The 13,472-nt window shown below is 34.9% G+C and overlaps 2 protein-coding genes across 2 annotated transcripts in view; one reads left to right on the forward strand and one right to left on the reverse strand.

Moving 5' to 3' along the window:
* The window catches only part of LOC136814716 (axonemal dynein light chain domain-containing protein 1-like), a 52,650-nt gene extending 49,651 nt beyond the window's left edge, over positions 1-2,999 (reverse strand). The window contains exon 1 of the mRNA XM_067071145.1: positions 2,910-2,999. The gene's annotated coding sequence lies outside the window, so the exon portion shown is untranslated. The remainder of the gene's footprint in view (positions 1-2,909) is intronic.
* The window catches only part of LOC136814736 (mitochondrial adenyl nucleotide antiporter SLC25A24-B-like), a 16,535-nt gene extending 3,230 nt beyond the window's left edge, over positions 1-13,305 (forward strand). The window contains exons 2-11 of the mRNA XM_067071160.1: positions 13-139; positions 449-536; positions 743-857; positions 5,578-5,686; positions 6,619-6,668; positions 6,875-7,030; positions 8,282-8,395; positions 8,638-8,805; positions 9,164-9,308; positions 12,508-13,305. Coding sequence (XP_066927261.1) covers positions 13-139; positions 449-536; positions 743-857; positions 5,578-5,686; positions 6,619-6,668; positions 6,875-7,030; positions 8,282-8,395; positions 8,638-8,805; positions 9,164-9,308; positions 12,508-12,695 — 1,260 coding nt within the window. The 3' untranslated portion in view covers positions 12,696-13,305. The remainder of the gene's footprint in view (positions 1-12; positions 140-448; positions 537-742; positions 858-5,577; positions 5,687-6,618; positions 6,669-6,874; positions 7,031-8,281; positions 8,396-8,637; positions 8,806-9,163; positions 9,309-12,507) is intronic.
* The last annotated feature ends 167 nt before the right edge of the window (positions 13,306-13,472 follow it).

Here is a 13,472-nt window from a genome sequence, read left to right on the forward strand (position 1 = left end):
TTTTTGTTTTAGAAAATCATTGACATTGGGGACATTGATGAAACTGAGGAACTGTCTTTTGATGAATTTCTGAAATACTGTCACGATCATGAGCAAAAAGTATGGTTGATATTCAAAAAGTTTGATACCAATAATTCAGGTAGGATTGAGAATTATATTAAAAATTTAAGGTGTTGGAAAATTTTTTGAAAATAGTATAATGAAATCATATAATATGAAAGAATAAATTATTCATAAATATCCCTTAGAGTGATTCATCTAATTTATATATAATTATATATAAATGTTGTTTTGACCTTTTTAAAAAAAACCCCATGCTCCTATTTTCTGCACAATTTTATTTGATTGCAACAATGAATTTCCCTGTTCATTGATGACCCAGGTTTACCTTGCACCATATGCACCTTTGATACAAATTTAGTTTAAATATTATATGCTTTATCTTTAGGTACCATCAATAAGAGTGAACTTGAATCTCAATTCAAGCACCTAGGAGTCAAAGTTTCTGAAAGTGAAATCGATATGCTACTCAAAAAGTATGATCACTTTTCTATCACTTTGCTTCAATTTTTAAACTACTTTTTAAACAGAGACCAGTTTGTAATTTAACACAATAAGATGTTTGCCAACCTACCAGAATTGAGTATTGACTGACTTTGTCGGATTAATCTGAAGCACTGAAAGCTTCCTGAATTTTTTGTTTTTGACATTTATTAATAGTTTTTTCTATGCTATAATTTAGGATGGATAAGGATGGTTCATTACACATTGATTGGGATGAATGGCGCAAATTTCATCTATTGAACCCCCATGCTCACAACATTGCAAATATCATCAGGTTTTGGAGGCATTCTACGGTGAGTGATTGTCTCATTTTATTGTCTAAATTTTTAACGTTCAGCCCCCACCTTTCCCCAGTATTGGTCAGACTCTTCTCCTATAACTTGGATCATGTGTTGAAGAAAGAATATTTCAACTTTGACTGGTAATCATAATATGTCGAGAAAACCAAAATATGTGTAGTAAGTATGAGATTTTCAGGCAGAATTTACAACATAATAGAATAATTTGTAATGAGAGAAGGAGCATCAAAACGACCTCTTTCGATCAAATTCTTTTAATAGTGGTGGTTTAAGTGCTTTTAGCATGACTACACAGTTTTCAAACGACTTGCTCACCTGCAGTGCACTCATCATAATGATTTGCATGCATAGATATCATTTTGTTACCATGGCAATACATTCCTTCCTCATAGGAAAATGTGCCTGAGAAAGAATCGGCTTTATATAGTAAATTGATATTTAATAGAAATGTAATATTTCCAATTACTGCGCTTATTTAATGTTCATTTCTATAATCCTTACCCTCGTAGAAATGTCATAATGATTTACTAGTACTTTTTTTGACTATATGTTATTTTCCTGAGAAAAGCTTAATGAATAATGAATGATTATAATAAAATAAGAGAAAATCACCTTCTAAGAGAGCTTTTTACAACAACTATATGCGAAACGAAATTCATGGAAGAGCAAACAGAAGAAAAAAAAGATTTTGCCATATGATTTTGAAGAGGGAAGTCTAGCGAGCCCTTAGATTTTTTCCTTGTATGTTTGTTTATGTTAGTTCAGTCATCATAAAAATGTAGATTATTGAGATGTTATCTTGTTCATATTATGTTTATTTTAATGGTTTTTCTCGTTATGTTATCATAGTATTTACATGACTTCTGGCTCTTATAGTACACTAAAGTACTAATGTTGAATGGATGGACATGTTCTCATTTTTAGTTTTATCTTGTCAACGTTCGAAAAGTGTAAACAGCTATTGATTGATCCAATCAATTATTGATTGCTTATTGTTGCTACATTTTGTCTTGCTTTTCGAGGAAATTATGACAAAATGATTGCTCTACTATTATGACATAATGATTATAAACCTTAATAAGTTCATCAGAACTCACTGACGGGCATAGTGTTATTGTAGTCAAAGTGATAAAGATCGTTGACTTCCATTCACTCACCACTTATTTATCTTCTTTCTTCTTGCATTCTTGTCTGAAATATGGTATGTACTGTCAAGATGTGCAGAATGCTCTTAATTCTCGAAGTATATCCTGCTTGGACTTAAAAATGCCTTATTTGGAAAAAAGAAACGTGTCTTTCGAAAAGCTGATCATAATAGTTTTCACTATCCTATGTTGTGGTTTGCACATTAAATTCTTCTTCGAAGTTTATGGTCTATGCTCACTAATCGGCCCTTACTTTGAAATCATTTCGTTCAGCGTTTTCTTACTTGGATTTGCTTGTCACAAAACACACAATATCTGGCTTTAAAAGGTCGAATTCCTTTGACATCGTAACTGCTTGTGTCATTATGTTAGACTGTGTTTTATTCATGAGGAATTTTTTAAATTATTGACCTTTGATTTGTAGTAATTGTCAGTCTCAATTTGCATGACGTTCTTGTGACTTTCCGTGCGTGATGACAATTCGTTTTGGCTTTCTGTTTATATGAAGAGGAAGTACTTCTGTTAGACAGGAAATTTCGGAACTTCTATTCGACGTATTTCTTTTAAATAAGATGGTGGTTTTTATGAAGAGCATTTTTTGTGTTTTGATGTGTGGTTTGTTTAAAATTCTACTGGGATTTATTTTTCTGGTTCGAGAAAAGTTAGTTTTGCAGTTAAGGAAAAAATAAATGGAATGGTTTAGCTTAACCTTTGCGCTGGTATAATTTTGCACAACTAAAGTCTGATGCAACAATTCATTTTGTGTTTTTTCAATTTGGGCGTTTCAAGGATCTCACAGTCACACGAAATATAATGCTTCAAAAATAGACTGCTTTCTGTTCTACTGTCTAAGAATTTTTATCAACAAACGTCACGTCGAATTTGTAAAATGTCTACATACCTCTTTCTTTGTTTTGAAACGATATCTTTTTTCGTTCCATCATTTTCTGCTGCTCTTGGACTTGATTTGACACTTTTATCATTTATATACATCTATCTCTGTTCATCAGCCTTCAGGAAATTCGCCATGCCAGAAAAAATATTCTCAAACTTTTACAATGTATCTCTCAAATGATGTATAAGGTGCTATAGCCTTTTTCTATATGCTTTAAAGCTCACATCACAACATAATATTCTTTAATCTCAAGAAAGTATGTAAAGGAGAAATGTACTATACTGTAACGTTTAAAACTGAGTAGAAATTCTCTCGAAAGAAAGAGGAATATTTATGGTTTCAATTTTTTTGTGTGTAACAATAGAAAGATTTAGGCGAAAATCCCCTTCAGTGTTTAGTTGTCAGACCGCAATTCTTAATTTTTTTAAGCTGTACTAAATTCTCTCATATTTTTTGTTGTTTTGGACAGTTCTAGTTCGTTTCAAACTTTAACCTTTCTAAAACATACACGAATCTTTTTGACATGCGTGACTTTCCATAAATATACTCGCGAAGTAGTTTTTCTACAATTTAAAGGGGAATAAAAATACTACAAGATATATTATTGAGTGAAAATGACGAAATCATTCATTTGAACAGGTTGACTTAATACATGTGGCTATTTCTTGCAGGCATGGGAAACTCTTTTCGCTAGATAGGGATTTTATGATAACAATATGTGTCTCGACTTGATGTGTTTTAGAAATTTATGGAAAGGTTTCGACCCTTTTTAATGAGAAATTCTTAATTAGAGGCATTTGTATTTGCTCGATTGCGAAATGTAATCACAAAATTTTGAGCAATGCACATTATTTCTAAATAATCTGAAATAATATAGCCCGGTTCTCCTAGTGCATGTCGGTCCAGTCTAGACGAGGTCTCTTTTTTTATCCCTTCGAAGGTTGAACTTTGATTCATTATTCAGTATCAGTGGATTTGGATGTTTTGAATGGAATTCATTAAAACCGCTACTTGTGGTTTTTCTAGTTGCTTTTAGAAGAGATGGAATATTAAGAATATTACAAATTTATTTTCCATTTTTAATTTGCATCAACTTGAGTGATTTGTTTCAGCAATGAAGTAATTTGTTTTAGAATTTTGGAATTATTTTGGATGAATGCAATGAACCAGCATGTCTAGATCATATATGAGCAAGTTATTTCTGTATATGAGTTCTTTAGAATAAACTCTTTAATTTGGACGAAAAACCATTATTTTAATCTAACCGTCAAAATAAGCATTAAAAAAAATAAATTTAACTCCACAGTCATTACACTTGAATTTGCAAGATGGTATTCGCATCAGGTTTTGATGTGGAATATTACCACTGTGTTGGTGTAGGAGATGCCGATTACCACCATCTACATATGGTAAATTATCTTCCCTTCTCTGTTCAGTTTGTTTATCAGTTATACAGAGAAGCAACGGGATTCGTGAAAACAGGAGGTCCGAATATATGCTCCGCTTGAGCCTAAACTATTGCCAGCGTTCGGCTTCTGGTCAACTTTCACTTAATCTTAGCGAGCACCTCACTAAAAACCGAGATTTTTCATCTCGTTTCTTACAGCCAATTCGATTGACTTCAAAATATGCCATTTTTGCCCTGATTGCCAATTATTTTGCATTCGATTTGGCAAATGTGGCAAAATTTGAGTGCCATAAATGCCAAATAAAAAAGATGTGGTGAATCTGGCATTCTTGGCATTTTTGGAACTTACCTCCATACGTCTCCATACAAAACACTGTTTCCACGAGACCTGTGTTCTTTTCGCTCTAATTTCGCCGCTTTTGCCAAAGATTTTGAAAAATAGAAGACCATCCAATGCTAAAGCAAAACAATGCCGATCGGCAATTTGATTGGTTAAAAAATCGTTTGCTTTACAAACGCCGACAGAAAACTGCTGACTAAGCATCACAAAACGGAAATCATAATGGCGGCGTAGCGATGTACAAATTTGCCATGAAGCTGTGATCTTTTGACATTGAAATTGTAGATTTGGCAAAGTTGGTGAGTATGGCAAATTTGGAAGTCAATCGAATTGGCTGTTAGTGAGTTCCACTTTGACGATTTTCGAAAAATAGAAGCCTTTCAAGTGCTTCAACGCAAATTCGATTTTTTAGTTACTGCAGGAGCTTCGAAAGTTAAAAGTTACGTCAAAAAATCGAATGTTTGGAGCCCGAAAAAAAAAAGAAGCTAAATAAAAGTTAGAAATTCACAGAAAATTTCGTGAAAATTTTGACCTCCGAACAGAAACAGCCCCCCCCCCCTCTAGGCCGAATAGGGTTAATGGCGACTCGTTAAATGCTTCTTACCAAGTCAACAAAACAACCTTAGTATCAAGCCCAGTTAGGTTGTTTATACACACCACGAGTTTACCGTGCCACAAGATAAGCTGGTCAAATGTAAATCGAATATCGACTCGAGCTCCCTTCAAAATAATTTCCTTTGGAAAATCTTAATCTTGCCTTTTAAATCCACCTTGACTATGACACCCAAACCCTTATTTTTGTCAAAATTTAATTAACCATTAAAACACCCTTTCGCATAAAGCATGATAAATCCGCACAGATGAAGTTCTCGAAACCGTTATTCGCGTTAAATTAATTGAAAAAATCTGTTTCATTTTTTATTCAGTTCATCGATATTGGAGATGACATGGTGGTACCTGATGATTTCACTGAAGAAGAAAAGCTGACAGGGATGTGGTGGAGACAACTGATGGCTGGTGGTCTAGCTGGTGTTGGTAAGTATGTCCATCCATTGAGTTTCAAGCCCCGAGGGCTAGAGGTGAGACTCCTGGATGGGAAATGAAACCACTTATTTCTCATCCAGAACGCCCACGCGTAGTTTTTACCAAACGCCGGATTGAAACTAAAATCTATCGCTGGATTTCAAAAAATGTAGTCCTCCAAAACAAAGGAACCGCTAGATACAATCCGCCGTCATGATTACGGCGCGTTCTATGCGCGTTTTGGATGGGAAATAAGTAGCTTCAATTTCTCTTGCCTAAGAAGGCTTAAAGTTCTGTCTCTAGCCCTTCGGGCTTGAAACTCAATGTGTCCATCGCTCTAAAGGCCGGTCTCCACTTGCGCGCGCTGCGATCGCAACTTTGGCTTCAATCATTTTTGCTTAGAGAAAAGATTACGTCATAAAAACGCAGCGCGCGCTTGGAAAAAAAGTTGAATGTATTTCAACTTTTTTTTCAAGCGCGCGATCGTTACGTCATATCGCACCAATGGAGTTGCTTCATTTTTCTTTTGACCAATAGCGTGGAAGCTTTGCTCGAAGAAGAGCGATTGAAGCGCGCGCAAGTGGAGACCGGCCTTAAAATTGACGTCATATGTATTTTACTCTTGGGAGAAGGTTTAGATAGGTTATAGATCATGCGTTTCAAAAGAGTGTTTATTTTTAGAGGGAATAAGCAAGAAGCTAAAGCACGTAGTCACTGCAAGATTTTTGTGATTATACATAAAAGTTACTTGTATGATAACGATTGATCATTCGTCCTAGATCTTCCGTGTCTCTAGCTCTTTCTCCTAGCTCTTACTCCTAGCTTTTCTATCCCTTGTGTAACAGGGCCTCTTGATACCATTTTAATGTTCATTAACCTCTTGTGCTTCTACAGCTCGTGGTTTGTACTTCCAACCGAAATTTCCACTTTTTATTTCTTTATAGTTTCGAGAACTTGCACAGCGCCATTAGACCGTCTTAAAGTACTTCTACAGGTATGTTTTTTTTTATCACTTTCTCCGATTGTCTTTTAGACAGAGTTATTTTTGGCTTTAGATAAAAGTGCCTTGTTGGAGAGAGATTTATTCATTGCGTGTGTGTGGAAACTTTCATTGTTATTTCCGAAACGAAGGCGATTATTTTCGTGAAATTTTGGAAGCACCACTGTGACATACGTAAAAACCGTTTGATTTTCTACTAGGTTCATTCAGGAGTTGGTGATAAGAGTTGGGGGATCAAGAAAGGTTTCACCAAGATGATGTCTGAAGGAGGTTACAAGTCTTTGTGGAGAGGAAACTACGTCAACTGCATCAAGATTGCACCCGAATCATCTATCAAATTCTTCGCATACGAATATGTAAGTAGAAATAGAAAGCAGACTTGAAATGCCATTTTAACGAAACTCTAGCGCGGGACTCCCCCCAACTGTATTATTTGATTGATGTACAATCTAAATTCTAATCTAATTATTGCCATGCAGACTGACAAAAAAGATGCCTTCATAAAGACTTGCTGCTTTAAAAAATGATAATTTTTAGTTGTTACTACTGATCATGTTCAAAAATAGTGTGACATTTAGTGAACTCAAAAATTGACAAAAATATAGTATTTCTTGAATAACTTGAAAAATATTTCAAATATAACGTTGAAATTTTATATGATGATCGGTATTTACACAAAGAACATATTTTGATGAAAAAAATGGTAAAATGAGTAAAGTGTGTGGTTCCAAGTCCAAATATGTCCAAATATGTACTTTGTCAGCCACCTCAAAGGAGGAAATGGTTTGTTTGAAAATGATACTTGAATCGGTAACTAGAGGTATCATATTATCTCAAAACAGATAAAAGTGCAACATTTTGAAACTGGTTGGTTCCAAAAAGCCACCAGTGTTGTCAACCACATAAACGACTCATAGCTTATCTTGAAATATCTTGTAACCTAGTAAGCCACTTAATTTCGCTCCAAAACAATTGGAAAGGTTAATCATTCTACTTATCCTTGGTGAAAAAATAAACGGTTAGCCACCAAAAATACTCATTCTATTAACATAATTGTCAGCCAACTTTGAAAATGTCACAAAACAGGCTTTTATTTTTGAACACGATCTACTAGTAGAGTTATTATACTTATAAAACGAAGAAATTTCAAATTGTTGAATTAACTGAATTCGCGATATGCATTTTTCGAACAGAGGAAGCAAGAAAAGTAATGAACCGATGAGAAAAAATTAGGACCAATGATGAACACGGCTGGAGATCTACTGGGATTTGCATGCCTTAGCAAGTCTGCGAACGCAGTCGGAGGCGACCCGAAGGCTCCTCTTTCGATAGCTATCTACCCGAAGGTAGGGGAGGGCGCCACTCTTTCTCACTGGATTGCTCCACTTACCCTTGATCCTTCTCTTAATAGCAGAGAGGCATCAAGCAGAGAGGCATCAAGTACCATTTTAGTAATCTTTGGTATGACCCGGCTGGGGGTTGAACCTACAACCTTGCGAACCGTAGCCGGGTGCTCTACCACTGCACTACGGTCGCTACGGTTTGCACTGGTTTGCATGCCTTATTATAATACTATTAACTACTACTAAAAATCATCTCTTTTCTAGATGAAATCATGGTTGAGGTTACAAGATGGGCGTGTACAGCTAGGACCACGTGAACGTTTCATGGCTGGATCTTCAGCTGGTATCATATCGCAAACCAGTATTTATCCTATGGAGGTATGCGTAGTTAATGATCGAATTATTTGTGTACAGAAAAGATTTTCATTTTCATTGCTGATTTAAACTTTTTGCGGAATCTAAAATTTAGTCGATTTTTTGAATTTAACAGAATTTTTTTTTGAATTTTACAAAGGATATGATGTGTCCGAAATTCATTTTTTATATCTCTCCATTCGAAATACAAGTCATTCCATTTCGCATTCAAAAATATACACATTTTAAACCTAAACCATTTTTAGGTCATAAAAACTCGTCTGGCGCTTGGTAAAACTGGCCAATATAAGAATCTGGTGGATTGTGCCAAAACAATCTTACGTACTGATGGTGTGCGTGGATTCTACAAAGGCCTGATTCCTAGTTTAATTGGTGTCGTCCCATATGCTGGCATTGATCTTTGCATTTACGAGGTATGGTGATTGCTTTATTATTTTTCAGTCCTTCGTTAAAAACCGATATATCCTATTGACTATTGACTCTTTCGGATCTGAATCGATAATGCAATAAGGAGGAATGAATTGTAATGTTTGATATAGGATTCAATTTGAAAGATTTCGTACTTTGGAGTCTCCGTAACTGGAACACGCACGGGGCATTGAAAATTGTTCGATTTTTGAAAATTTTGAGATATTGAGAGTAATTTATAAGGTATTGTTGACTGAAACGACAAGTAACTTGTTCGAAGTAAGGAGAGTGATAGTTCTGGATACTTCAGTGTAGAAGTTCTTGTGCTCTTTCGTTATTCTTCGTTTATTTTCATCTCTGTAGACGCTGAAAGTGAAATGGTTGAACACCCACAATGAACCCAATCCTGGAGTCTTGGTTTTACTGTTGTGTGGTACAACGTCCAGTACCTGCGGTATGTTGGCAAGCTATCCACTGGCATTGGTCAGAACTAAACTTCAAGCTCAAAGTAAGTACAAGTGCTCTTTATTCTTCTTTATTCTTTCTAAATACAATGTTTGTCATTACTGCGAAATTGGTGTGGTTGTCTTCCAAGAATCGAATTTTTGAGATTTGGTTGTACTTCAAAGGGTTAAAAAGACCAATTAGATGCCTAAACTTACTTATTTGCAGCAAAATATTCCTTGCACATTTCCAGGATCTTTCCGTTGGCAAAAATAGCGAATGAATGCGTGGACTACGGTCTTGTTATTGACCGCAAAGTAAATTGAAGTTACTTTTTTCTTGGTGGCCAGTGACCCTTGAAACACCCTTGATTTTTTTCTACCCTTGAAAATTTCCTTGAAACTCTTGAAGAAAATATGATGATTTTCTGAAGACCCTTGAGCTATGAAATTTACCTCCTTGAAACACTTGAAATTCAGAAACCTGGAAGGGATTTTTGTTCATCAAGAAATTTTTAAGTGAAAAATTTTCTCCACTTCGTGTGGATAAAAGTATAAAAAGCCTAAAAAGTCGCATGAAGAAATTGAAACTATAAAGAAGCCTGAAATAACATGATCGTTTTAGACAGTGGCGTGGTTGCAGGAGAGGCCAGGGCTGCCCAGGCGCCAAAAAGGATAATCGTAATAATTTCTTAAACCAAGTTAAGGCAGCGCCATTCTATGCCCCTTCTCTTCAATTGACGTTCATGATCAGCCGTATAATTTTTGGACCTACCCCGGTGGGGTGAAGGTCCTATAAATTCACCTCTGTCCGTTCGTCCGTCTGTCCGTTCGTTACCAGCTTTTCTCGAGATTGAATCATAGGAATCATTTGATTTTTGGTACAAAGGTGCAAATCGGTGATGGCCAAAATGTGACGGAGCCCGATTTTCGAAAAAAAAAATTTTTGGGCAAATTTGGGGCAAAAAACGGCTAAAAAACGGGTTTTTTGGACTTTGTGAAAAATTGGATCATTAAATTTTTTTGATTTTTTTCATGAAAGTAGGGTACCATCATAGGTAAAAGATAGCTCAAGCAGATTTTTGCAAAAAAATTTATTTGGCTTAAAAAACGCATGTTTATCTATAAGAATCACTATTAATATGCATACATCAATGTTCTTAGTCAAATTACTCAATTTCTTTATGAGATAGAAGTTTTTTTTGCTCATGAGGGCTTACTTTTGAAGAATTTGTGTGTTTAGACATGAAATTTTGGTTGCTTGGCGTGTTTTTATAGAAGAACTGGCCAAGTTCAATATTTTTTTATAAGCACAATATCAATTACTTAGGTATTAGCTTTTCTCGAGATTGGCTCTTTCATTCTTTAAGACTTTTTGCACAAAGATGCATAACTATAAACCCTCGAATGTGATGGAGCCCAATTTTCGAAAAAAAATGTTTTTGGGCAAATTTGGGCCAAAAAACAGCTAAAAAGCGGGTTTTTTGGACTTTGTGAAAAATTGGATCATTGATTTTTTTCTGATTTTTTGCATGGAAGTAGGGTACCATCATAGGTAAAAGATGGCACAGGGAGATTTTTTCAAAAAGATTTGTTGGCTCAAAAAACGCATGTTTATCTATAAGAATCACTATTAATAAGCATACAGTAATGTTCTTAGTCAAATTACTCAATTTTTTTACGAGATAGATGTTTTCTTTGCTCACGAGGGCTTACTTTTGAAGCATATGTGTGTTTAGACATGAAATTTTGGTCGCTTGGCGTGTTTTTATAGAAAAACTGGCCAAATTCGATATCTTTTTATAAGCACATTATCAATTACTTAGGTATTAGCTTTTCTCGAGATTAGCTCTTTTATTCTTTATGATTTTTTGCACAAAGATGCATAACTATAAACCCTCGAATGTGACTGAGCCCGATTTTCGAAAAAAAAATGTTTTTAGGCAAATTTGGGCCAAAAAACGGCTAAAAAAAGGGTTTTTTGGACTTAGTGAATTATTAGATCGTTGTTTTTTTCTGATTTTTTGCATGAAAGTAGGTAAAGATGGGTCAAGCAGATTTTTGTAAAAAAACTTTTCAGCTCAAAAAACGCATCTTTATCTATAAGAATCACTATTAATAAGCATACATCAATGTTCTTAGCCAAATTACTCAATTTTTTGATGAGATAGATGTTTTTTTTATGCTCACGAAGTCTTGAATATGAAAGAATACGAAAGAGCATGAAATTCTGGTTTCTAAACGTTTTTTTTATAAGAAACAAACGACTAATTTTAATAAATCGTCACTATTTGTGTTCTGAATGATTGTTTAACGTTCATGCTCACGTAGATATCAATTATATATGTGTTAAATGCATAACCAGGTAGGTCCCTAAAAGTATCACTTGTTTGTTTTACTCAAATACTATTTTACTCTATTTATTATTACAAACCGCCTTATGTCCCTAATAGCTTGTTTAACAAGTTTCGAATGAGTTATTATATAAACGCGATTCATGATTATTCAGCTTAAGTTTCAAAACAAGCTTTGGTGTCATTCATGTTTCACTTATTGCGTAACCTTGCAAATATTATCTGCTCCTTCATAAAGTGTAAATATCATCTTTAAATTTTCTTAGAATAAAGCTGTTGTTTTTCTTTCACCAGAACACTTAAGTCAGCATTTTACCTGCCATGTCAGGGCACGCTTACGCTATTTTCTCCTCAAATCTTCTTTGGAATGTATCTTTTTGGATTTCCTTACATTGATTGACAGCTTGCGTACGAAGTTAAACAATTAAGATATAAGTCGGTCCGTGTGAAACATTTTGAAATCATGGAGCACGTGTTAATTGACACCACAATTTGTCTTAAGGGGGTTCAAAATTTACACCTCTAGATTGGCTAAAATACTCACTAAAAGCCACTTTAAAACGCAAAATATTTGAAGAAAAGAATACTAGCTACCGGGCGTCCGAGAAAAAAGTCCCCTCTTTAAAGTGAATTTTCGCGAGTTCTTTCTTTCATTTGTCAAATTTTGTCAACTAGATGAAGAGTTATGGTCTAAATGCTAAAACATTACTTTTCAAAAAGTCGAAAAATAGCGAAAAATGCAAAAGGATTTATTCTTTAACAATTCATAGAACTCGAGAAAATTCACTTTAAAGTGGAGGACTTTTTTTCTCGGACACCCGGTAGCAAAACATAGATTAGTTAACGTTAAAGCGAATGTACTTTAGTGATTGCTTTCAGTAACTTAATTTTTTTCCTTCTATGTTTTCAGCTAACAATCCAAAATTTACGGGGTTACGTGCGGATGGTATGGTAGACATGATCCAGACGATCGTACGTCAAAACGGTTACAGTGGTTTATACCGTGGATTATTGCCGAATTTCATGAAAGTAGCACCGGCGGTTAGTATAAGTTACGTAGTGTACGAAAACGTACGACGAGAACTGGGTATGACTTGATGCTGTTTTTATGGTCAATCCTGGAATCAAGAATTTTATCGGCGGATGTTTTGGAGGAGTTGAAAAGCCGTTCAGAGAATAGTCGCATTTGAATCGACTGGGAGTTTTAACCGTTACAGTTACATGTTTTTTATATTGATCAAAGATTGAATGCGTTGAAGGTGGACCGGACCGTTAATTTTTGCAATCATGGTTTTGTTTGTTAAGATTGTATTGAGGAAAACCGTTATAATGGTTACAGCAGTATATGGTAGCTATTACGCGTTTGTCTCTACCGAATTGGCTTAAATTTACAGTGATTTTATGAATTGCGCTCTCTGTTTGCTTTATCAATGGCTGGTTATCATTAATCAAGATTGGAAGTTTCTTAGTTGATAAAAGTGTTTGCTTGCATATTGGAACATATAACTGTGCATTGACGAAAAATGAAAACATTATCATTACATGCATACATAATAAAATGGTAATGTTGGCGTAGCAAAAGGTTGTTTACCGCTATACATATATCAAGTCGAATTGTATTATCTTATCAAAAGCCCAAAATATCAAATTAGTTTCATTTTATATTTGAAGAGAATTATATATTTTAATATATCTTAGTGATGTAGGTTACATGCTTTATTTTCTATTACTTATTTTTGAAGGACCTTTGCACAGAAGCAGTCCCGTTCCCCAAAGATATAGTATTGCATGGAGGGTTGCGACCTTCCTGGCACCCAATGTAGAATTTTTCTTCCAACACACTAAGACCATGTTCAGACGTTACGGTTCCGTTTC

The sequence above is a fragment of the Clytia hemisphaerica genome, unplaced genomic scaffold (assembly GCF_902728285.1).
Source record: "Clytia hemisphaerica strain Z4C2 unplaced genomic scaffold, Clytia hemisphaerica genome assembly, whole genome shotgun sequence".
Classification (NCBI taxonomy): Eukaryota; Metazoa; Cnidaria; class Hydrozoa; order Leptothecata; family Clytiidae; genus Clytia; species Clytia hemisphaerica.